This window comes from Arvicola amphibius, chromosome 18 (genome assembly GCF_903992535.2).
Source record: "Arvicola amphibius chromosome 18, mArvAmp1.2, whole genome shotgun sequence".
Classification (NCBI taxonomy): domain Eukaryota; kingdom Metazoa; phylum Chordata; class Mammalia; order Rodentia; family Cricetidae; genus Arvicola; species Arvicola amphibius.
Window position 1 is genome coordinate 10608526 of NC_052064.1, and position 26939 is coordinate 10635464.

Genomic DNA, 26939 nt, shown 5'->3' on the forward strand with positions numbered 1-26939 from the left:
GGGAAGAAGAGGAGGGAGACCATCCTCATTCAACTATACTGCGAGTTCTAGGCCAGCTTACCACAGGAGACCTAGTTCAGAATTCACAAAAGAACAAAAAGTGTAGCTTCTCCTATTTCTGCCATGGCATGAGACACAGCCATCAGATGGATCAGAAGTTCACTGGAACACAGATTCAGAGTTTAGTTACCTGTCACTGGTACGGTTCAAGGTAAACGACACTCCTGTCTACCCACACACTTACAGCAGGCATTCCAAATTACTAAGCTGATGTAGAATTTCCTCTTTGGAAGATTTTTCCAACAAATTCCACAGTATCTCTGATGAGCGGAACAGAAGCTGTCCTGAAGGATCGGGGTCGTTGAGGTGAGCGCAGATCCTGCTGGCGGCTTGGGCTTTCACCATTAAAGTGCAATTAGCTTCTGAAAATGAAATTTAACAAACTATTTATATTGCATCATCTTTAAGAGAAAAAGAAAGCTAGCAGACAATGGAATGTTTAAATTCAGCAACACCATACACACCGGAAGTCGAGAGATGCTGGAGAACTTTAAGAACCCAAAGCTTCTCAACAAGCTGTTTTTCAATCAGGAACACGGACTGGACCATTGATTTTGCCAGTCCTCCGACTTCAGCCATCTTAACCTTGTACGATGAGCTCACCGGCTGGTAGCCTAACACCACAACAGGAACAGTTATTTCACATAATGACCAGTTACTATAGAAACAATGTAACAAAAAAGTTTGAAAAAACACATGGCATCTAAAACGTGTACAGTATAGGGATAGGAATGTTTCCTATAAAGGGCTAGACAGTATATATTTAATCTTTGCAGGTTATTACAATCTGTGTCTCAACTACCTAGATTTGTAGCATGATACAATAGCAAGAATAAAGCCATAAATAACATGAAAATAGGGACATGGTTGTGTCCACTGACATTTAATCTGCAATGTGCCAGCTTTGCCACAGGCAGGGGAAGTCCACAGTCTTTTGTCCTTGAAATAAACCCACAGATTTTGGAAATACACCTTAAATTCTAAAAATAACAAAACCCAAGATTGTGTCATAAGTAATTAACCTTCTATAGAGGCAGACAGCATGGTTCCAAACACTTGACATTTTCACTATATGTGACAATCAACTGCTTCAACTCTTCCAAGAGATAAGAATTACATCATATCAGCAGTAAGTAAGAGGGAGAAGTAAATGACTGTGAGTGCAGGGTGTTTTAGGGGAGCTGAACATGACTTACAGGAGTCCCCTTCTGCTGAAGGTCCTATGAGACACACTGTCACTTTTGCTCATCGCACGGGTGCCTGCCTCACTGTTCGTAGCCGCAGGGAGTAAGTGAACACCACAGTAAGGAGAAGCTGTTTCCCCAGTGGTCTCTCTTACAACTCCCTGACGTCGTGACTTTTGAAACCAACTAGATTCTTTAGCCATGACATTGTTCTAGATGCCTGTCAGTTTGTCCTAACTTTCTGAGTTTGGTCTCTGGGCCATAGACAAGGCCCTGTCCATTCCTGAGATGGGTTATCTGGGGTGTGCCCTGCATGCTCACCATGAGAGTTTAAACAGGCTGGAGAGACGGCTCACCAGGGAAGAGCGCTTGCTCTACAAGCATGAGAATTTGAGTTTGAGTCTATAATACAAAGGTGAGAAGCTTGCCACGGGCTGGGCATGGTGGCACTCGCCTTCCATTTCAGCACTCAGTAGGCAGAGGCAGGAAAAGCTCTGTGAGCTCTCTGCTAGTCTGGTCTACACAGATAGTGCCAGGCAGCCAGGGGGACACAGAGGCACTATGTCTCAACAACAACAGCAAACAACAAACAAACTTAAGAACAACAAAAACAAACACAAACACAAAAAAGCATGCTATGGTCACACCTGCCTGTGACTCTAGGGCTTGTGGGTAGAGTTGTAAGGTTTCTGGGGCTTACAGGCTGCCAGTTCAAGTCTAGGTTTAGTAAGAGACCAAGGATTAGGGAGTGACAGAGCAGGACTCCCAACGTCCTCAGCCCCCTATACACATATGTGAGCGTATACCACATACACATATACCGTATACATATACAGCATACACACACACTTAGATACCTACAAAATTTAAAACATGAAAATACAAAGGAGAATAAAAATTGCTTATAATTTTACCATTTAAAGGTAATGTTAACATTCAATATATTTCTTGCTTATTATTTTTAATATATGAACATAATTTTCATAGCACATTCCATATAGAATTCTATATTCTACTGTAGCTCACTAACAAAATACTTTTCCAACTCATGATTTTAGCTGTATAAGTCTTTCATAGGGATGACCTGAAGTGCTTTACACTTGAGTATACATTGAGTTTACATTTCTATACAAGGACACAGTAACAGCCAGTCTCATGGACCTAATTTCTGCCTCCTGGACTATATGTATTTCCCAATCACTCTACTGAGGTCTTTCTAGCTCTGGTCCCAGACATCCAGCCATGACCATGACTTGGAACCAACTGAGCAACACTTAGTAAGGGCATTGTTTTCAACTCCCAATTTCCAGGTTACACTCGCTTCCCTGTACCTCAAAACTTCTCTGTCTTAATTCATGTACCACTGTCTCTCTCCCTCCCCTCTTCCCTCCTTCCTTCCCTCCCTCACTCACTCCCTCTCACCCTCACTCCCTCCCTCCCTTCTTTCTTTTCTTATTGGTTTTTCAAGACAGGGTTTCTCTGTGGATCAGCCCTAATTGTCCCCTGGAATAGCTCTCATAGATCAAGCTAGCCTCAAACTCATAGAGATGTGTCTCCCTCTGGCTCCTGAGTTTTGGAATTAAAGGTGTGCATCACCGCTGCCTTGCTTCTTCTTCTTTTAAATTCGCCTTGAACTCAAAGAGATCCACCTGCCTCTGCCTCTGCCTCCTGAGTGCTGGAATTAAAGATGTGTGCCAATACAACTGGCTCTAAATTAAGTTTTAAGATATCTCTGTTTTGTTTGAATTATGTTTCTTTTGGTACATGTTTGTGCCAAGGCAAGTGTGTAGAGGTCAGAGGACAGCCAGTTCTTTCCTTCCACTAAGTGGGTCCTGAGGATTGAACTCAAGCCGCCAGCCTTGGCAGCAGATGCCTTTACCCACTGCACCATCTTGCCAATCCTGTTTTCTTTTCTTTAAGAGTCCTCTATTTTGCTGAATTAGTTCTAAACTTGTGCTTACAACTTCTCATGTTCACTTTGAGGATTTTGCTTTTCCACTTCCCACTGAGGAACTTGTAGTTTATCTGCCTGCAAGCTTCATTTCCACATCCTAAAGCTAACAACAAAAGTCAAACAACCATTCATTGATCTTGCTACCGGCTAAGCTGCTGGTTCCCCATCGTCTTGTTTGCTTTACCATTTCAATTCTAAATACAAGTTTGTATTTATGAGCTGCTTCACTCCCAAGCTGCTTCTGTTCTCATGATCCTTTCATATTGCTATAGGATCACCACTGTAATAGACCTCACACATTAACCACAGCTTTCCAGGTATGGTATTAGCTTGGTTTTTCCATCCATCATTAGAGAAATTTCTTCACAAAACATTTCATTCACTAATTCATTTCATTCATTCATAGGTGTCTTTCAGCTTCTTTCTCTGTAAACACAAACTGACTTCTTTCTTACTTTTGAACATTTCCTTCAGGGTGAGTATTTTTATAGAAGAGGCTACACCAATTATTTTGCTTCATGCTCTTCCAGGTACACTGACAGGCTTATTCTACCCTAAAAATCTTCATGGGCTTTTGACATTACTTGTGACAACTGAAAGTTTTAAAAAATATTTTTTCACACCAACATGCTGTGGAGCGCATTCCGACACAGGACTCCCGTGAGGACGTTGCATATTTTGTCTATGAAGGAGTTTCACTATAGTGTTCTGTAAACTGAATCAAGATAATGAGAGTTGGTCCATACAATTATATTAACACAAGTTCTCTACATCTGGCATTCTCCTGGGTCAGGAAAAGTCAGTCACGTGATAATGAACACTTCCCACGCTTGCTGCTCATGGATCCTTTCCAGCATGAGCTCTCTCATGTTTGTGAAAGTTGCTGGTTTAATGAAGGCTTTCCCACATTGCTTATAACACTGAGTTTCTCTTTGAGCAGCAGAAGCTTTCACCACAGTGCTTAAACAAGAAAGGATTATTTCATCTATGAATCTTTTCACAGATGCAAAGGGCCCTGAACCCCTCAGGCATTTTCCACATTGCCTACATATACAGTTCTGTCTCCAGTGTGTGAGTTCTTTCACGCGTTTGAAGCTATTTGTTGTGACAGTCACAACGTTTTATCACAGTGTTTACAAACATGAGGTTTCTCTCCAGTGTGAGTTCTTGCACAAACTTGAAGATTTTCTCACACTGCTCATGTGCATAATTCATGCATGTCTTCACACAGCACTAGATAAACCACATGCTTCCCCCCGACACTGCTTACGCTCAGACTTTACCCCAGAGCAACTTCTCTTATGTACTGGAAATGAAGTGAACAGTCAAGGGCTTTACCACACACTTTACATGTATGAGGTTTCTCTCCACTATGTGTTATCACGTGTCTCTGAATGCCTGGCAGGGTCATATACGCTTTCCCGCCTTGCTTATCTCTGTAATATTTCTCACCGTTCTGTGCTGTTTCATGTTTGGGAAAGCACAGGGATGGTAGCTCTTTTGTGTTCCTTACATTTGATTACATGGCTGCTCTTCTTTCCCGACACTCATTTGGTCTAGTGTGTGAGCAGGCTGGGCTTTGGAGGGCGAATGTGGAGATGAAAGGCAAGCTCTACTTCTCCACAACACAGGTTTCTGACGGTTACACCGGGAGGCATATTCAGTCCAGAACAGAACCTAGAGTCTGGCTCAGCATCTCTCCACATTGGTCACACAGTTCTATGTTCATAATCTCTCTACCATCGGCCTTTAGGTTTCCCATGAGGTTTTTGTACTTCGCTCTAATGTTCTGGCTTTTTCATGTGTCTTTTCCAGCTTTCTGGTGTCCCAGGTCTTCTCCATGGCTGTTCTCTCCTGCATCCTGGCCAGGTAACAGTGCAACCAAGATGAGCAGCCTGTGATCTCAGCAGCGCAGGTGGACCTCACTGATGGCGACACCGGACAAACCTCTTCCGCTTTTGAACATTTCTAGACTTCAACGTTTCCCTTACTTCTTTCAAGCATGTTTTCCAGATCTCAGTATGAACACTCATCACAGTGTTCCTCTTGCTCCCTTGCTGTTCACATGATTTATTTCTTGACTAGTTAATTCAATCACTGACAGCTTCAATTTTCCTTTCCACTCAGTGAATTTCAAGTCTGTTTTTCTGATCTCTGATGATTTTAGTATTCAATGTCTACTATCCACTAAATTCTCCAATCTCTCTACCTGAGACTTCATAATGTATATTCAATAATCTCCTTGTATATTTCACTAACTCAGAGGTCTTGTTATGTCCTCCTTAGCTACGTATTTTTACTACCATAAACTAACTTTTATCTATTTAAAAACATATAACTTCAAAATGTCATTTATTTATTCAATCCCTTATATAATTGGTTGAAAATTATATAATCAACGAAGATAAGAAATATGTCTTAAATAACATTATATCCTCATAATGCTAATGGTTGACATAATCTACTCACCATTATATATTAAGATTGTCTAGCTATAACATACAGAATTCTCCCCAAACACAACAGAGAATGGTGTCAGTATTACTAATTTAACATCTACTTGAATGTATTGATATTATGGTTAAAATAATTTTATTTACAATACTAAGAAATACTATCAGTAACAAACTTAACTGGCCACAACTTTATCAACTGGGTCGTAAATATTTGCCATCAAGACAAAAATTTTATGTGAATCCCCAAACTAAAATAAAAATATTTAAACAACTTTTAAATGTAACTGAAGAAGTCAAAGTTACACAAAAATTTATTTTTATGTTGAAAACATGAACCCCTGTGTTTTCAAAGCTTACTGAAATATTATATGATGGATTTGTTTCCCAAAGGCAAGCTATCACTGAAAGGCAAGTGAGAACGTTACCTGGAATGTGCTTCTTTGGAGGCTCCGCATGATAGAAGTTAACGATGCACTTACAAATTTGTATCCTTAATTTAGAACTCGGTATTTTCATCAGTTCACCTGCCAGGAGGATAACGGAGAGTAGTGTAGTAACGTAAATTCATTTAAAAATGTAAGCACGTAATACCAAGGTTATAATAGTTATTTTAAAATCCCATCAGATATTCATACTGAGTCTTCTAATTACATGTGTGATCATGTGTAACACACACACTGTTCCACAGTCACCCATTACTTCATATGGGGTATTTTCTGGGAAATTCCTTGTTAGCTGTTATTTTTCTATGAATAACATATTGCACACTCACACAAACATGACATTAAGCCCAAGAGAGAACAGAACTAAGATGCACAGTGAATGTAAGAAGTAGCAGTGGCTGCTGGCAGACAGTATACTATTTGACAGTTAATTCAAAAATGGTTAAGTAGAAAGTACATTTATTTATCCAAATGATAAAATATAGTAAATACACAAAGCAGGGACACAGTCACTTGTCACTTATCAAGTGTTATGCAGTGCATACAACTGTACCGCTGTGTTTACACAGATTTTCATATAACTGGCAATGGGGCGTTGCTTCTACCACCATCAATCACCACAAAAATGTGGATAATGAGTTGCTCTATGGAAAGTTATATAATCAATAAGTGATATAATTTTTTGGCTCAATGATAGATTTATAGGACTACCATCTTCTTTTTCTTTCTTTTTTCTTTCTTTTTTTTTAATTTGGTTTTCCAAAACAAGGTTTCTCTGTAGCTTTGGATCCTATTCTAGAACTAGCTCTAGTAGACTAGGCAGGCCTGGAACTCACAGAGATCCACCTGCCTCTGCCTCCTGAGTGCTGGGATTAAAGGCGTGCGCCACCACCATGCGGCCAGGACCACTACCTTACATATGTTCTACTGCTGTGTGAAATGAAGGGATATAGTTCATGATAGTCTGTGATCATATATGCATATGTCCATACATGCCTACATAATACTGTGAATCTGTCCTTACATAGCTGACACTGCAATCATGTCAGCCTGTCGTTTCCAGAAAGAAGAGACCGATAGTAACAATACAGGTACTGGAGCCAGACATGCAAGAGTAAACTCCGGCTGCTACACACTGCACGTGTGAACTAGAGCTCTCATTTGTACAGCTGTAAGCCAGGCATAACAGTTACCACCTACGAATGCTGCAAGGATTGATTTCACACGAGACAAGGGCTGAGAATAATGCTTAGCACACTGTTAAGTGCCACATGTGATAGTTACTGTTGATAACAAATAGGCTAGCATTCTTTCTAATGAGAGTCAGAAACTTGTGTTTCGCAGTGTATTCGTTCCTTAAAATTCCCGTTAGCTTTGCTCTCAATTTGCTGGCAGACTGAAATAAAGGAATTTGGGGGCATTCTTTGACTCAAAGGCAATAATTGTATCTTCAAGATTTCTGGTGAGGATGAAGGACACAGGGTTTCTTTTCAGTGCATCTATACTATTAATGAGTCTGATTTGGCTAATTCAATAATTCAAGCTAGGTTGTACTCATTCCTTTGAAGTCCAACAAGAATGTTCTCCAGGAAGAGGTCTGCTCATTTCGTAGGAGAGGCAGAGAGAGGTGAGTCTCAGGGAAACTATGGTTGGGATGCAATACATGTAAGACTAAGAGAGAATGTTCCCTAGGAGAATCTGAAGATAATCTGCGTGACTCTGCAATGACCTTTGTTATCTGACCTATGCTGTCTGTTTGCCTAAGGACAACTAGAGTCAGCAGGATCAGCTTGAGGAGTAAACTGGAGAGCTCAATTCTCTGAGGATAAAAGAGTAAAGAATTCCATCAAGACAGGGCTTTAATTTGGGCCTACTGGAAAGTTTAGTTCACTTCCATCAGGAGTGGCCAGAGCCTGAGGGAGCACAAAGACGGGACGGAGCACTGACCAGAGCCTGAGGGAGCACAAAGATGGGGCGGAGCACTGGCCAGTGGGTAAGGAAACACAAAGATGGGGCAGAGCACTGGCCCATGGGTAAGGGAACACAGAGATGGGGTGGAGCACTGGCCCATGGGTCACAGAGATGGGGCAGAGCACTGGCCCATGGGTAAGGGAACACAGAGATGGGGCGGAGCACTGGCCCATGGGTAAGGGAACACAGAGATGGGGTGGAGCACTGGCCCATGGGTAAGGGAACACAGAGACGGGGTGGAGCACTGGCCCATGGGTAAGGGAACACAGAGATGGGGCGGAGCACTGGCCCATGGGTAAGGGAACACAGAGATGGGGCGGAGCACTGGCCCATGGGTAAGGGAACACAGAGATGGGGCGGAGCACTGGCCCATGGGTAAGGGAACACAGAGACGGGGTGGAGCACTGGCCCATGGGTAAGGGAACACAGAGATGGGGCGGAGCACTGGCCCATGGGTAAGGGAACACAGAGATGGGGCGGAGCACTGGCCCATGGGTAAGGGAACACAGAGATGGGGCGGAGCACTGGCCCATGGGTAAGGGAACACAGAGACAGGGCAGAGCACTGGCCAGTGAGCACTGCTGGTGGAGGGAGAAACTCACTTCTCAAAGAGGACACGTTCCAGTGAAAGAGCATACATTCACAAAATGGTCTCGATAGGCAAAAGTACACTTCAAAAATTGGGGGGTTAGATCTAGGAAGAGTTGGGTGAGGTATTAAAATATGTCGCATGAACCTCTCAAAGAACTAAGAAAAAAAGTCAACAAACCCATAACTAAACTATACATCAAATCAAACATGTACAAAGAAGTAAAACCCTGCCTCAAACACCTCAGGAGAAAATAGTTCCAGAATCATCATTGAGCACACCCTAATAACTCTCAACTATAAAATAAGGGAAGAGCCTTGGGTGGAAGAGATGGCTAAGGAAACAGTGAAAGCAGACAGACCCATTTCCACATTGGTCCTGCCATCTTATAGTCCCCATCTAAGACATCTTAACTTACCCAGAAGAGCAAGTGAATTAGCAGTGTCTTCAGTATAAGTTATTTCATCTGATACTTTCTTTTTCAAAAATGGCAAGCTTCAATAAGAACAAAGATGTCAGAATTACTAGTCAGTGAATTGACACATCACTTACAAAGGGGGATATTTATTTTCTAAAGAATAAAGCGATACTCTCTCCTGGCCGACTGTATTCTTTAGTGTGGAGCAGGGACAACAATCAGAAAGAAAACTATTTCTAACTAACCAACCAGAGAGAAAAACAAAACAAAACAAAAAACCACTTCCATAAGAATGAAAAGAGGCAAGCCTGGTAGTGGTGGCACACACTTTTAATCCCAGCACTCGGGAGGCAGAGGCAGGTGGATCTCTAGCAAGAGCTAGTTCCCAGACAGGCTCCAAAGCTACAAAGAAACCCTGTCTCAAAAAACAAAAACAAACAAACAAACAAACAAAAAAGAATGAAGAGAGGCACAAGCCAATAAAGTAATTGTTCATCCCTGTTGATAAAACATTTACGTATCATCTTTCTGAGGGCAAAGTCATAGCACATTATAGTTATAATCACAGTTAGGAAGACTCAACTAAAACTTAAACATGTATAATGTCTTTCCCTGAAGTTTGTAAAGCAGAATGCACCAGATTAATGGGTTGTTTCTTCCTGAAGGTCAGGGCCTCTCCATATGAACTGGATTAGGAAGTATTTACAAAAGAACAGAATGCCTCGGGGAACAAGGAATCCAACTTTAAAAATATTGACTCTATGAGACTTTCAATTCAGTTACCATAATCAAAGTTATCTGAAAATACTTATTTATAAATCACAGAAGATCAAGTTTATGAACTGTGGGTCATTATTCTAAATTTCAAGAAACAGATAAAAGTTAATTCTTAAAATATAAACTGTTTTAATCTCCTGTGCTATTTGAAATATAACATATTTATATAAATGACTCCTAGCTCATGTCTTCCAAAAGCATTTACCCAGCAGTTGGAAAGAAGCATTGAGAATTATCATATGTAGATTTAGACTACACAAGTTAATTTGAATTTAAAAGTATATCAAGGCAAGCTATAAAGAGACAATTCTGTAATTTCTATGGGATTCATTCCTTTAGAATTAAATTAGGAAAAAATAACATTATTTATTATCTAGTCAACTGATGGACAGCTAAAGATCTCAAACCAAAAACTCTTAAATATCTTGTCCCATCTTCTCATTTTCTACCAAAGGAGATTCCTACTGGATAAAGAGTCGAGGTGTGGGAAGTCCAACTCAAAAGCTAAACAGAAAATAAGGCGTGCTCCTGGTGCAATGAACAAGCATATTAGAGACCAAAGAGGAAAAAGTTGATGTATTTTCAATTTTTTAATCTCCAAACTTTTCTTGAGAAGACAACCAAGTGAGGACTGGGCATAGCGAAATGATGAGTATAGGTGGAAACTTGAAACTAAAAAATTAGTGACGTGAGTAACCCCAAAGGGAGGGAAGGGAAGGGCGAGGTGAGCAGAGCTGCAGCATGGCATGCTGGGACACGGCACAAACCAAGGAGCCGCTCTGCGTGGAGGCCACGCTGTGAACCCAGTCCTTTAGGACCTGCAAGCACCCACAGTCAAAGGGCTGTCCACAAAACAGTCAGATGCCAGCATGAAAACGTATAGTTAGTGCCTTGAAAGCACTAGAAGAAACACTTATTTCCTTATTTATTCAATCTCTTTTTAAAAGGCCAAGTGTAAGCATTTGGGAAATTATTTTTCATTATTTTAGTATAATACCAAAATTGCTACAGAATTTTTTATTTGGGTTCTGCTAAATTTAAAAACTTGGAATGTCCCTGTATATATACATAGTCCTACAAATAATATCACTTTCCTATTTAAAATATTAAATTGGTAGATAGATTTAGAAGACAAAATGACCAAATGACTCATTTCCGACTAAGAAGTTCCTTCTACTAACAGTTCAGGGACCAGAAAATGGCCACTGAAACACCCGTCTAGAGCAGCCAGTGTGTGGCAGCAAAGAAGCATTCTATATGTGTTTGTGCTTCCAGCGCTGCTGTAGGAACTGCAGTAGAGGATAAGGCAGGGTAATTTTATAACTTGTACCTTTAGTTTATATTCCCATATACACATAAAACAGATTTTTCTCCCTCATTCAAAATTACAAGATCAAATGAAACCGGACATAGAAGTAAGTATACTTGTGAGAGTCAAATTTCCCAAAGAAAGAGAAAAAAAGAAAATCAAACTGAAACTAAGTAACGCTAAATTTATTTAAAGATCCTCTCAAAAAAACTAAAATCCTTTAGTTTCTTCTGCTTACCAATCATGTGAGAGTGACAACTAAGTATTTTACACTTCAATTATAATCTCTTCTGTATTTGAAATAATAACTGTCCAAATCTTGCCACCAACTTGTTTAAGTTTTATTTTTTAATTCTATATTACATACTCACATACACACACACAATACCTTTGCAATACAAAATAAAGCATAATACAGTATATAGCAGTACAAAGTAAAGTTAAACAACTTACCCGCACAGTTTTATAAGGTCAGATGCAGGTTCCACAAAGCAAGGCTGCTTTTCAATTTTTTCTGCGCAGAGACCCAGGATTTTAAACACCTGTGCCAGATCCCTTAGTGGCTTCAATGTTTTGTTAAGAAATAAAATCATCATAGATTTATAAACACATCTATAGGCCTTTCCCCCAGAAAGCTTATAAAATTCTATCTTGTTAAATGTGGTAAGCATTATTTTAATTATTACTTTGAAGTCAAAAGAGAAAAGTTTGTAACTATATTTTAGCAACATTATTTTTGTCTTAGTAACCTTTATTTCAACTCAAAACACAAACAGATACAGCTCAAATCTTATTTTAATGTAGTACTTTATTTTGTTCAGGGGTGTGTGTGTGTGTGTGTGTGTGTGTGTGTGTGTGTGTATGTGTTTCAAGACAGGGCTTCTCTGTAGCTTTGGAGCTTGTCCTGGCCTCGACCTCACAAAGATCCACTTGCCTCTGCCTCCCAAATGCTGGGATTAAAGGTGTGTACCACCACTGCCCTCCCAGATGTACTTTTTTTCTAATTAGCATTAAATTGGTTGGGATTTTATTTTATTTAAAACTCACATAAAACCCAAATGTACCTCTTCTAGATCTTCAGATAAAAACATATTCTATTTTGCCTGTTTAAAAAAGCAGGATTACCACAAAACTAAATTTCCTTGATTTTGCTTCATGTCTAAGAGATCGTGGTGATTACGACTTCAGGACCTGGGTTGCATCCTATTTTCTCTGGCTTTGCTGTGAGCTTCTCAGGCAGGCGGGGAACACCTCTGTTAACTTCCGTTCTGTAGCAATCACCTCTGAATTGAAACATTCACTCCTGTAGGAAGAAGCGGCTCCTATGCCTTAGAAATTAAAAAAAAAAAAACTTACAAGCTGTAATTTATGAGGGGCAGTAAATATAGGCTGCAAGGATGCAGCTTTGTGAATTCTCACTGTCTTTTTAGTCAGGCAGCTTCCTTTGAGTCATCCGTGGTCCTGCAGGTCACCCCAATAGTCACTAAATTAGGCTTGGGCAGAGCTGGCTATCGCTTTGTCACCAGTGCTTCTTCTGGTTAAATAGGTCTATTCACGTCTCCCCAGGAAAAGTCAGACGGGAACAGACAGAAGCGAAGAAGATAAGCTGGGACAGAGAGACTGCATGGCTGCAGAAATGTGTGATGAGACATGCCCCTGTGGCTCATCAGTTTGAAGACAATGTCCATGGAGGACAACCCCAATATGGGACCTTCCTCCGTGTGGTAAGGGGTGCATGCTCCCTGAGATGTGTGCTAGGACGTGCAGTCAAGTCTAAGCTGAGATGGAACACCTTAGGGTGGTGGGGTGGGAATCCACATTTGGTCATCTTCTTTTATGCGGTGTAGGAGTCATGTGTCTCCTTGATGAGTGGGATCCCCTGCATGAGTAAGCAGACACTCTGACAACAGATCATGGACTAGAGACTGCATGGCAGTCCACCACGAGTAGCACAGGTGGCACAAGACGCTGTGCTGATCTTGGCGTGACCACTGCTATATGTGATGGCATGTGCAAATACGGCAGACACAGCTGCTGAAAGAAAGTGCATGTTTAAGGTGGAATTAGAAAGTGCGTGTTTAAGGTGGAATTAGAAAGTGCGTGTTTAAGGTGGAATTAGAATGGGAAGGGACATGAAACTATCGCCTTGCATGTTAGCCTCCAATTCGGTGGAGAATTTCTACAGCACTCCTGCAAAGCAGCTGGAAATGATTGGATTCAACCAAGAGCCAGGGTCATGATGGAAGGAACAGAGCATAAGTCAGAGTGGTACTAGAAAGCCTTTCCTGAGGTCCAGATACTTAGAGCTTGTGGGAAGAATCCAACAGTGATGAGGACAGGAACAAAGCAGAAGTCATGGAAGACACCCCTCAGGTCTGATCGTTAAGAGAAATGAAGGAGAAACCCCAAGATCCAAGATGCAGGGGAGGGGGGGCCTTACCAATGGACAAGGAAGGACATGGTGGAAGTATCAAAGGACATCCCTTGGATCTGACCTCTAACAGAGAAGAAGGGAGAGCCCAGAATTTAACATGTCTTTAAGAATGGGCAGTGAGAAAGGACGTGGCTGACAAGATAGAAGACAGCCCTCAGATCTGACCTTTAGCAGAGAAGGAAAATCCCATCACTCAACACAGAGACAGAGTCCTAGTCATGGCCCAGTAGGAAGAATTAGGAAGACTGCGTGTCCCTCGGCACCCGAGCTGCTTGAATTGGGACTCTTTTCGGTGAGCAGCGGCAGAGCCCACCACTGGTTCGCTAGGCCATGGAGCGCGGCAGTGGATGGTTCAGCCTGAGCACCCGGGCTGTGGAGAAGCTGAGTAACAGCACTTCCCTCTTAGAAAGAAAAGCAGCAGGATCTGAGGCAAGGCGAGGAAATCCAGTTCCTGATGGCTGACTCGTGTGCCACTATTGGGGACACTTGGTTATTGCTGACTCAAGTTCCCACGAATACCAGGAACTGGGAGATAATAAAGAGACAGACACTACTGAAGGAACTGAGTGTGAGAGCGGTGTTACTCAGTGACTACTTCACCTGGCCAGGTAGACATGTGCTTGATAACTAATGTTTCGAAAAGGTTGCTTTAGGAGGGACCTCATGTGACTTTCCTGAGTCCTATGGTGAATATAATCTTATCGATTATACACTCTTATAGAGATTATAAGATTCTGGTGAATCTGACCTATATCATCACACTAATGGGGTCTGGCATCCAACTCAAGTATGTAAAGTGAAAAACAAAACCTAGAAGAGATAAAAGAAGGGCAAAGCAGACAAAGGGTAAAGGGTAAAGGGTAAAGGGTAAAGGGTGCACCAAGTGTACCTGGGTTTCTGTAAGTCAATTGTGGTGAGATTTGTGTCCAGCCAGAGTTCCTAAGGAAAAAGTGACAGAAGCTAAATTCTATGCTAGTAAACTCCCAGAAGGCTTTAAAATCTGAAAGAAGTTCATAGAAGGCATCATTGATAAAACAAGATGCAAGAGACTAAGCTTGTGCTGGCAGAATGTGAACTCGGTTGTCAGGAAAGCTCAGGAGATGTCCCACAGTCCTCACACAGCTCCCCCTTCTTCACCTCAGGGTAGCACCCCTACACTTTGGAGAAAAGACTGCTCAAGACTGATGCACAGCCATGCGAACAGAATTTGTCTTGTAAAAAGTATCATCAACCAAATCAGTCTATTACTATTTTAGAGTTCCCAATAATATTTAAAATAACTGTTATTTATAATTAAAACTTGGATATTTCTCTGTTAGGAGACAAGGTACATACAAATTTCATTGTTTCACGAATGTCCTCATTAAATGTACCATGTTGTGGATGAAGAAATTCTACACTGGTGGGAAAAAAAAGTCTAAGCTTGTTCAAGGAGGCAGATAATTATGCCTCCAGATTAAATGGTGTGCCATTCTCTCCCGCAAACAGTGAGCTGGGAGTGAAAGTCGTTTGCCTACCCTAAGCCCGTACCTATACCCAGGGCTGGCTTGAGGAAGAGGCATATCAGCAGCTGCAGCCACAGTTTTGGCCTGGAGCCTGCAGACCTGGGGAACCCGCTTGAGCAGCAGGAGAAGCGGACCTGAACACATCCTGCTCCTCCGTGACTTGGGGAGTCAGAGCAGCGTGAGCTAGGCCTGCCTAGTACTTTGTGGGTGAGTAGATGCTCACAATGCTCAGGAGGCCCATGACAGTGCCATAGGATGAGAAAGAAAAACTGTGGAGAATGCCTCTGGCTCATGGAGGCCTTATTGGGGTTGTCTGTCTAAACTTCTGTACCCACAATGCTGCTTTGACTAAATTACTGATACAGTGATGACATCTTTTCATGTTGTGCCATGTTGCTAATGTTTTGCGTTCCTGTTTCCCTACACGCTAATTCTGAGTTCACCTGATGCTTGTTTAGACCAGATAGTGGTCGGATCTCCAAGGTCCTGTCTATCCTCGAAGATTTCATTGCATGGGTAACACAGTATTAATCCCGAGCATCAGGTAGACTTGAAAAATGAGTAAATACCCAGTTTAAAGAAGCTACCTTGCACAGATAAGAAAAGCCTTTCCCCGCCTGCACATACTGTGGTTCACATGAGCTCGTGAAGGTATTATTTAATAAAAATGTTTTATTGATCAAATAAGCATCAGCCTAGAATTCTTCCTATATTCAATAAAATGTTATTTAATAAGTGATGCAAAATTCTATTTTTTGATAAAAAGTTCTAAGAGAATAATGACTATACTAAAATAAATGGTAAAGAATTTTTTTTTCTAGCTAAAAGACAAATGCCTAGGGGCTGGAGAGATGGCTCAGTGGTTAAGAGCATTGCCTGCTCTTCTAAAGGTCCTGAGTTCAATTCCGGGCAACCACATGGTGGCTCACAACCATCTGTAATGAGGTCTGGTGCCCTCTTCTGGCCTGCAGGTATACATGCAGACAGAGTATGTATATGAAAGAAAGAAAGAAAAGAAAAGGAAAAGAAAAGAAAAGAAGAGAAAGGCAGAGTATGTATATGAAAGAAAGAAAGAAAAGGAAAAGAAGAGAAAGAAAGGCAGACAAATGCCTAATAAAAACACAGCCTTCAAAAAAAACTAATGTAACAAAAACCATCCTGAGTGAAGTAATCCAGATCCAGAAAGACAAACACGGTATGTACTCACTTATGAGTGGATATTAGACATAAAGCAAAGGATAACCAGCCTACAGCTCACAACCCCAGAGAAACCAGGTAACAAGGACGACCCTAAGAGAGACATACATGGATCCTACTGGGAAGGGGAAGTAGACGACAAGATCTCCTGAGTAAATTGAGAGTGTGGGGGAAAGTGGGTGGGAGGGGAGAAGAAAGGGGACGGGAGAACATGAGGGAATAAGATGGTGAAGTTGGGGAAGGACAGAGAGGGAGAACAAGGAAAGAGACATCTTGATAGAGCAAGCCATTATGGGGTTGGTGAGTAACCTGGAACTAGGAAAACTCCCAGGAATCCACAAGGATGACCCCACCTAAAACTAAGCAGTAGTCAAGAGGATGCCTGAACTGGCCTTCCCCTATAATCAGATTGATGACTACTTAATTGTCATCATAGAACTTTCATCCAGTAACTGACAGAAGCAGATTCAGAGATCCACAGCTAAGCACTGGGCTGAGCTCCCACAGTCCAGGTGAACAGAGGGAGGAGCGATAATATGAGCAAAAGGGTCAAGCCTATGATGGGGAAACCCACAGAAACAGCTGACCTGAGCGAGCAGCTCACTGACTCCAGACTGACAGCAGGAAAACCTGCATAGGACTGAACTAGGCCCTCTGAATGTGGGCGACAGGTGTGTAGCTTGGACAGTTTGTAGGGCCACTGGAAGTGGAATCAGGATTTATCCCTACTGCATGAGCTGACTTTTTTGAGCCCATTCCCTAAGGATGGATACCTTGCTCAGCCCAGATACACAGGGGGCAGTGGGGTGGGGAGGCTTGGTCCTGATGGGACAAATTTGTTGACTTCACATGGGAGGGAGGCCTCTTCAGAATGGATGGGGCATGCCCATGATAGGGGGAAGGTTGGGGGAGTAGGAGGAGGGAAGGGAGGGGGAACTGGGATTGGTATATAAAATTTAAAAAAGATTTTTTTCAAAAAATAAATATACATATATAATAAAATGGTGAATTTTCAGTCAAAAATTTTACATATCAGAATGCATTTGAGTAATTACAAAACATGCACACAGTTTTTTGAGACAGGGTCTGTGGATCCACTTGACCTAGAAGTTATTAGTTAGCACAAGTGATTTCCAATTTACAGTAACTGTCAGTTTCCTAAATGCCAGGGTTACAGTCATGAGGCACCAGACTCAGCAATATTCTCTTTTTTCTTTCTTTTTTGGTGTTTTCAAGATAGGGTCTCACTATATAGCCCTGGTTGTTCTGGAATTCACTATGTAGCCCTGGTTGTTCTGGAATTCACTATGTAGACCTGGTTGTTCTGGAATTCACTATGTAGACCTGGTTGTTCTGGAATTCACTATGTAGACCTGGTTGACCTTGAAGTCACAGATCTACCTGCTTCTGCCTCCCAAGTGCTAGAATTAAAAGGCGTTCACCATTACACCCGACAATATTCTTAATCTTTAGCCCATGTTATGGATTTAATATCGGTGTCCCTCAAATTTACATAGTGTGGTGGTTTGAATGAGCAATGTTCCCCATAGACTCATGTATCCCAACACCTGATCCTGAGCTATTGGCACTGTCTGCAAAGGCTATGGATGGGAGCCTTTCTTGGAGAACTGCGGGTGGGCTTTGGGGGTTGACAGCCGCACCCCACTTCCAGTCCTTGCACTCTGCTTTCTGCATGTGACTGAAGGTTTGCTCTCTCAGCGGCCTTCTCTGGCCTCCTAGTGCTGTGCCTCCCCCTCCACAACTGAAAATAAACCCTTTTTTCTGGAAATCACTTTGCGTCATGGTTATCACAACATGCAATGTTGATGCAGAAGCAGAGCTCTCACCTCAGCAGGGATAAGAGACAAATTTACTCTGGAGCAAATATGAGTGAACATGGCCTGGGAAGACAGATGACGTGTCAAATTCCATGTTCCAGTGTGGAAGCAGTTCATAGTAACAGAACAAAGGACACTGTCCAAGTGCATGAATAGAAGCACTAAGTAGGTGCTACAGCAAAGCAGGGCAGTATTGTCTGCAGGGCCAGATAGCATATGTGGACACCCAGTGTTTCAGTCGGGGGAAGCGCAGCTTTCTAATACCTTCCAGAAGGTTTTTGTCTGTTATTCACAGGATGTTACGTCCACACAAAGATTGGAAGGAATGGCTTTTAGGGAGCTAAAGAGAACTCAACATAAACTGCAATTAGACTCTGGACCTATAATGTTCCAACCGCTTCAGGGCCATTGATATTCTAATCCGTCAGTCTTGCAGATGTGAAGGTATACTTTCTTTCCTGGAACTTTGGTTCAGAGTTCCCTGTTTGTCAGTATCACATTTTGTCCATGTGGAAGCCACACCTCATACCATTTATTAAATATTATAATATGTCCCTCATAGCTAGGAAGACCCATTCCTCAGATCTGATGCAGACAGGGCTGGGTAGCAGGCACAACAATAGTTTTCGGGAGAGAAGAATAGGTGGTAAATCCATTAATAAAGAAGCTCCTGGGTTGTATGATAACTATTAGCCATTATGATCTGATTACCTGCCCCTTTTCACTTTTGTGAAATGTTACAGCTGATGTAACATTTGATGGGACATATGATTAGAACTAAAATAATCAAAAAGTTTTGAGTGAATGTGAAAGATGAAGGAAACATGCAGAAAGAGCGAGAGAAAGAGAGATGGAGAGAGAGAAGACAGGAAAGAAAAGTCATTCCCCAAAGCCATAAGATGAAAATCTAATGATGGGGTAAGCTACTTCCCTGTGAATTATTGGCCAAGGAGTCTTCCCAAAGTAGCCCAAACCATAAAGGCCATTGCCACTGCTACTGGTTACATGCAATTACACCGAAGATCCCTACATAGTATTGACACCACATGCTACGGTCACAGGACATGAAGAAATTGAACTGCGACTGAACTGGAAACTCTCCCTGCTCACTGGGTTTATAGTGCCAGAGGCATTAGCAGGCTGCAAAAGGAGAACTGTTATCAACGCCCCACCCCCAAGCTATACACACTGCAACTATACAGTGCCAACATTTTGTGAAAAATATACCCGCTAATGCAGCAGGGCACAACTGTTCCAGATGCAACCAGTGTCTGTTCTTCTTGAAGGCTTACTCCATAAAAGATCCACATCTGGAACTGAGAGCCAAATGGAAAGCCCATGACTGGAGAGGTCATGGTCTCAGTGGGGATGCATCTACCACTGCCTTGTTACATGGATGGAATCTGCTTGATTAAACTACCTTCTAAACACTTCTGTTGATACCTGTAGACTGCTTCTACTGCCAGCCTCAGCCTCTTTTGTTATGGGTGTTTTATGAGAGGCTCATAAAACAAGAAACTTCCAAAACGACTGTTGCTCAGGCATCTTGCTCAATACTCCATCACAGATGCAGGGAGCTAATCTAACGTCTATATCAGCCCCTCCAAGACTCAAGGGAAATGCTGAAGGGAAGGCAGAAAGAACGGAAGAGCTGGATGAAGGAGTGCATGGTTGTGTAGAAATTTCCTTCTATTTGAAGCATTCCCTCCAGCAAAAAGGACTGAAGGTCCTAAGGCTCAGGGAGTAAACAAAACTTACAAGTTGTAAAGACCCACAGCTGCTGGGAAAGGGCTCTGGAGCTGGCACACCGCCAACCGGCAATGCAGGAATCTTGAGTGCACAGCGTTTCTGAGTCATCACTCAAGCGGGGTGGGCGCTGCAGGGCTGCAGCTGCCACTGAGTCACCTATACTCCCATTAAGCAATGGCGTGTGCATACTTCCACAACTAACCACAACAGACTCACTGGCTCACCAAGGCAGACTAGGTAGGATTGTTTCTCTGGTCTGTCATCAGCGATAGCTAGGTAAATAGATATTTGCTCCATCTCCCCAGGAAGTCTCAGAACAACTTCCCAGGGAAGTGGCGTTTCCCTAATTTAACTCCATAAAGTCTTAAAGCATCTAAAGCCAGCCTAGCACAGGTGTTCAGAAAGACAGCTACTTGCAACCAGTTGTCTAATCGTAAGGAAAAACAAGGATGAAGGTTTCAAAATACCGAAGTGTCAAATTAACTAGGGAGAAATCACTTGCTAGGAGACTTTCTTGTCTACCAATAGGTAGTACTTAATACCCAAAAGCTCTCAGATTGCTCCTACTGATCCTATAAAACAAGGCTACTATAAAGAAAACATTTAGAGAAACTTATACGATGTTTTGACCTGGAACAAGTTGTTCTTAGATGGACATCTTCTTTAGACAAATCAGACAACTGTCCGCAAGAGCCAGTCCAGTTCTACCCACAGTGGGTAGAATCTGATCTGGAGCTGCTGCCAGTCTATGGCAGATGAAAAAGTGAAAGCTGACTTTTGTTGCTGTTTTGAAACAGGTTGTCATTTAGCCCAGGCTGGACTCACACTTATATGTACGGAGCCAGGCTCTGAATTCTTGTTCCTACAGCGTCTGTCTCCTAAGTGCTGAGGTTTTATGGATGAGTCAGCACACCAGGCTTGAGTTAGATGTCTAACAATCTAATGTAACTGTGAAACTTCTTTATGCTTTGCAAATCATCTAAATATAAACATTTAAAAATCAAATAGCCACCAGCATAAAATTGGTTATTACACACAGACAGATAGGTTTGAGGCTTGAGTACTGGCTCTTGTCTGTCGTGATAAAGGATTATCCCATCTTAATAACCTAATGAGGTGGAATCATTCCCATTTTATAAAGGGAAGCGATGTAAGATGGTAATCAAGGTGAAACTCGCTCTGTATACTGGCGGAAATAAGGCTGAGTTGGCCCTCCTAATTCTATTAGTGGCCTCTGAATCTACAGGAATGGACATTATCCACAGATAAAATAAGGCAGAGGACAGCGGCCTCAATGATGTCCATGTCTTAGTCTCGGAACCTACTGAAGAGGCTGTCTTATATGGCAAAGAGACTTCCAAATGTAGTTAAGAATCCTAAAAGGAAATTGTCCTAGTTAGTTTGTGTCAACTTGACTTGACACAGACAGTGTTGTCTGGGAACTGGGCGCCAACTGAGAACCTGCCTCTGTAAGCTAGCCTGTAGGCAAGCCTGTGTGGCATTTTCTCGATTAATGATACCTGGGAGGGCCCAGTCCATGGAGGGCAACGCCACCTCTAAGTATGTGGTCCTGAACTGGAAAAGAAAGGCAGCTGAGCAAGTCACGGGGAGTAAGCCAGTAAGCAGTGTTCCTTCACGATCTTAGCTTCAGCGCTGCCTCCTGGTTTCCGCCTTGAGTTCCTGCTCAACTTCCTTCCACGGTGAACTATAAACTGTAATCTGAAATAAGCCCACTGATCCCCAGGGGGTTTTACTGGTCATGGCATTTTATCATAGCAAAACAAAAAGTAAATGAAGACAGGAATATTCTCCTAGAATACCCAGAGGGACCCTTATAAGGGGAAATGGGAGTGAGGAGTGTCAGAGGCAGGAGGAGGAGCTGCTAGGACAAAGCAGAGGTGAGAGTGGCGTCACTGGGAGGCGCCAGTTCATGAGCCAATGGTCTGCAGGAAGGTGGGAAAGTCAAGGAAATGGGCCCTCACCTCCCTCCTCAATCTTTGGTGTACCAGTCCCTGCTGGGACCGTGACATTAGCCAAGTGAGCTTCTGGTCTCTAGAACGATAAGATAACAAACTTACCTGACCTGGTCTGTTACACCTTGTTAATGTGGCAAGAAGAAGGAACCCAGCACATTTTCTAGTGTTTCCAGAAGAATGAAATGAACATGCGCACACACACATATATATAAAGGATACAAATCCATTCTGATAGTATTGTACCAGTTTCGTGACACTGTTAAGTTGTTTTTCTTCTAAGTCATCCTAAAACAAATGGTCTGTTAGTTCTTTTGTGCCATTTAATAGGTTAAGATTTTTAAAAGTTTATTGTATATAAACACATTGAAATTACTAAGTAATTCTTACATAAAAAGCAAATGTATATATGGATACAATATCACATAAAGAAAAGAGAACAAGGAAGGCTAACTATAAGAGGATAAGGAAGAATTGAATTCAGTAATGAACATGAATTATCAAAGAAGAAATAAAGCACATTGTTTTTCTAGTTATCTGTAATAGAGTTTTTATTTTGGTGATGGAAAAATGCAAAAAATATACTAAAAAGTGGTGCGGGAGAATTGTCTATAATCTGTCAATCATGTTTTAAATAAAACGCTGATTGGCCAGGCAGGAGGTAAAGGTGGGAAAACCAGACAGGAAGTAGAAATGATGTAATGAGAACAGGAGAATTCTGGGAAGGAGGAAGTTGATTCCTCCCACTCCTGCCCAGACCACTGAAGCAGCAGGATGTTATCTGCCCCACTGAAAAAAGGTACTGAGCCACATGGTTAACATAGATCAGAAAATGGGTTAAGATGTGAGAGTTAGCCAGTGAGAGGCTAGAGCTAATGGGCCAATCAGCTTTATAACATATAGAGATCTCTGTGTTATTTCTTTGGGGCTTGCGCTGTGGGGTACTGGGCGGGACAGAAACCCAAACAAGCAGGCTACATCCCGTTCATGTTACAAAAAAGGGAAACAAAGTTTCACGTGAAGCCTCACAGCTTCTGTCCTGACCATATAGAAGCTCACTGGATGATACAGACTTTCAATATAGTTAATATGCCTCGACACAGTAATATGTTTCCAAAACTCATGTGTCAACTAAAAACAAGCCCCTGATATGTGCCTCTCTTTCATCTCACACATACTTATTGTACTTGTGTGTGTACATGCCTGCATCCTATGGCACACATGAGGACATCAGTGGACAACATTCGGGGGTTTGTTCTCTCCTACCATCATGTGGGTTCTGGGGATTAAAATCAAGTACTCAGTTTTGATAGCAAATGCCTTATCCAAAGAGCTATCTTGCTTGCTTCTACCCCTTTTCAAATTAAACTGTCCATGAAAAGCTCTTGCACTGTCTCTATTTTCCACTCTAACTTCAAAACAAACAAACAAACAAACAAAAACAAAAACCACTCTAAGGAACTCTCCATAGTTGTGTTTTATTTTTTATGCAGATATATTTGCAATTTAAACACTTAAACCTCACAAAAACAGTCATAAAAAGATAAATTACTCTTGGTAGTTGTTTATTTTCCTTCTCTAAAAAAGTAGAGACTAAAAATGTTAAAGCAATAGCTAAATGTTTGTGTTTACTAATCATAGAATGCTACTTTGTTTAGGTGGCTATACCTGAGTCAATCTATTCCCTATTTATTAAGAATGTGCATTCATATTTGAAAATGACTACCGGTAATTCTATAGTGAGTGCTAGCTCTGAGGTACTTAACAATACCTGGGTAGTATTAGGTGAGTGCTGGTGTGAACACAAATGCAAACACATGTATACATACACAATATACATACACATGTATACATACACAGTTAGTACATCTTTTCCAAATACATTCTTTTAGTCTTATAAAAGAAAAATTATTTTCTTTGTATTCTCATCATTTTTCTCAGAACAAATCATATATAAATATATACATATATATATATATACATATATATGTATAAATCTGTTACATGTCCTGACTCATATTAGAAATTTTCTCTAGTTCTTTTAGTGTCCTTTTGCTACTATGTCTTTTCTCCAGTCCTATTTACCAAGAATTATTAGCACAGGATAGATGGCTCTTTCTCTGCTCTCGAGGTATTAACCCAGAATCGAAAGTCAATTCTCTACTCTTGACGGTCCTTCTGATCACAGCCAATATAGTTGGGTATGACCTTCTTATGAAAACAAATTGGTTCTCATACTAAATTTAAGTTCCTTCACTATAAGACATATATTGTGGGGAAAGGTTTCAACAAAAGAGGTAAGCAATATTTATGTTCGAGGGAATGCCCATTACTGTTCAGGGACATACGAGTTTCTAAGTGATAGAGCAAAGTAACTTCTTCTCCAAGATTACTCACCTTATCATTCTCTTCAAGGAGTTTGATGATACGATTCAGGTCCATAGGCTTGAAAATACCCTAGAAATACACAGCAGTTACTATTCCACCCCAAGGGGATAAAGAAATTAAGTCAAGCACACACATTCCCACACCACCACCCATAACCCCACACATGTGTTCTTTGGAATTTTCACACAGTACATCTTAATCATACATACATACATACATATATACATACATACATACATATATATACCCACTCCCTCTCTCCACCTTCCCAACCCCCTTTTACCCATGATAGCTTCCTTCTTGTTTCCAGTTCTTTTATTTTTTATAAACCACTGAGTCCACTTAAAGCCACCCATATGTACATGGCTATGAAGTTATTAAATCTGGCACGGGCAACCTGCCAGCAGGCTGCCCCTCAAAGAAAAGTGACTCTTCATCCCATCAATTGCCAATAGCCCCTCGTCCAGGGTCTTGGAAAACCTCTCAATTGTTAACTATAATCATTAAATTGTTATATTTAACTTTAACAAATAGTTTGGTAAACATAACATTGCCTTTGGGATTTGGAGTTTTAGCAATGTCTGTGCCCTGTGGTTACTTTAACTTTCTCTTTTCTTTCTGTGTTTCCAGAATTTATGGATACAGATATAGCTACCGGCAAATAGGGTAGCCTTTTGTGTTACAACTCTTGAAATAATTTGCTTTGAGGGTTAGATAAAGGTATTGAAATAAAAACTTGTTGCATGATTGTTTTGTATCCAATTTTTCTTCCCCAGATAACCTTTCATAAAAAATGGAAAGCAGCAAGGATTCTTTTGTCTTTACCCGCACCATCACTGTATGTTGCTCTGTATACATTCTACTCCTCAGCTCTCCATAAGCTTTCATTGGCAGGCTCTAAGCTTCAAGAGTGACAGGCCTACTGTCCTGATCTCAGGTAGCTATCAGCAATAATACAGAAGGCTCAGGATGTCATACAAAGGACTTAGGAAGCCATTGAATGTTTTGAGACTGAACATATAAATGGACAATGCCCAGACTTGTCTGTTGACAATTACTTATGTAGTTTAGCTTGAACTCAGGCTCAGCCTGAAAATTCCACAGTAATCTATGAAGGCAAGGCATAACTTCTACAGAAGCAGGCTTAGAAAAATCAAAGTTTGATCATTGACTTCCAGCTGCTCCACTGTTTTACCTCCTGATTTCAACTCAGTATGAATCATAGAAAGCCAAAAAGAAAGAGCAAAAACTACACAATTATGCTTCGCACTGCAATTACATCCGATGTCCAGCCTCCAGCCTCCCACATGCGTCTCAGGCAACCATTTCCAGTCATCACAGCCTACCCTCCATATCAAGTTTTCGTGCCAGCCTTGCATTCTCTGCGGAAAGTAAGCAATGCTGCATGACTCCTTCCCAACAAACAGCAAGTGTTGACTAAATAGTCTCTGTCTTTCTGGGTGGTTTTCCTTAGGGTTTAGCCAGAAGAATGAAATAACAAAATGATGACTTTTTCTGCAGTGTGGTGACCTAACGAGAAGGAACGAGCTCCCAGTAGGAGTGTGTGCTTCAGCAATGGATACAGACCACAGAAACTGACTGAGCACCCCATTCCCATCGCCAGTATCAGCTGCAGCACGGTGTAAGCATCAGGACACCTGATGAGTGAAACTGGGCACAGGATTCTGGAGCATGGGCTCAAAGGACTAACTGGAGGTTTGGGTTAAATTAGGTACAATCACAACCATAACACTGAGTGTCCTCGCTGTGTCAGGCATTGTTATAGGTGCTAGCAGTATGGAAAGGAAAGACACAAAATCTGCTTACATAAACAATATGCTATGGAGGGCATTAAGTGTAACATTACAATAAGAGATAAAGTACAGAGAAACCCTGTCTCGAAAAACCAAAAAAAAAAAAAATAAGAGATAAAGTAGAGATAAATATTCTAACTCTAATTCTTGCTTGATAACTGTTTTGTTATATGTAATTTTACTACATTAAAGTTAAAGCCTTCCTTTTTGTTTAAACAGAAAAGGGGAAATGCTGTAGGAGTTCCTTCTGTTTGTGTGTTGCTTTCATTGGATAATGAATAAAAAAACTGCCTTGGCCTAGTTGATAGGACGGAACTTAGATAGGCAGAGAAGACAGAACTGAATTCTGTGAGAAAGAAAGTGAGTGAGAGAACCGCCACGGAGCCGCAAGAATCAGACATGCTAAATCCTTCCCGGTAAGCCACGACCTCATGGTGATACACAAATTAATAGAAATGGGTTAAATCAAGATGTAAGAGCCAATAAGAGGCTAGAGATAATGGGCCAGGCAGTTATTTAATTAATACAATTTCTGTGTGGTTATTTCGGGTGTAAGCTAGCCGGGTGGCCGGGACAAAGAAAGGGCCACCCTCCTCATGCAACAATTAAGTCAGTAAGTTATATAGCACAGGGTTTGATTACAATGTTCTAGAGAAAACTAAATGGTTATAAAGTACTGGCTTGCTTGAGTAGTCAGTGAAGGACTGACTCAAAGAGAGGGCACCATGTCAGCCAAGCCTTAGGAGGAGGTGAGAGAGTAAGCTGTGTCTAAGGAAGGGATAATGTCCATGCAGTAGGCAGAGAAAGGGCAAAAGTCTGGGGGCTGGAACCCTTGGCAAACTTGAAAAGTCAGGAAGTCAGAGTGATTGGACCATGGAAG

At 41.5% G+C, this 26939-nt stretch overlaps 1 protein-coding gene across 5 annotated transcripts in view; it reads right to left on the minus strand.

The window, feature by feature from the left end:
- Window positions 1-26939, minus strand: part of Cfap69 (cilia and flagella associated protein 69) — a 74509-nt gene that overhangs the window by 41786 nt on the left and 5784 nt on the right. For 2 of the 5 annotated variants that reach the window (XM_038315627.1, XM_038315626.1), the window contains exons 2-8: window positions 24255-24314; window positions 22080-22145; window positions 11615-11724; window positions 9076-9152; window positions 6080-6178; window positions 525-674; window positions 245-422 (exon numbers count right to left, since the gene is read on the minus strand). In XM_038315627.1, the coding sequence (XP_038171555.1) occupies window positions 245-422; window positions 525-674; window positions 6080-6178; window positions 9076-9152; window positions 11615-11724; window positions 22080-22145; window positions 24255-24314 (740 nt within the window). Of the gene's footprint in view, window positions 1-244; window positions 423-524; window positions 675-6079; window positions 6179-9075; window positions 9153-11614; window positions 11732-12286; window positions 12476-22079; window positions 22146-24254; window positions 24315-26939 lie in introns of those variants that run through there. The other 3 variants (XM_038315628.1, XM_038315629.1, XM_042054302.1) reach the window with 3 other exon arrangements.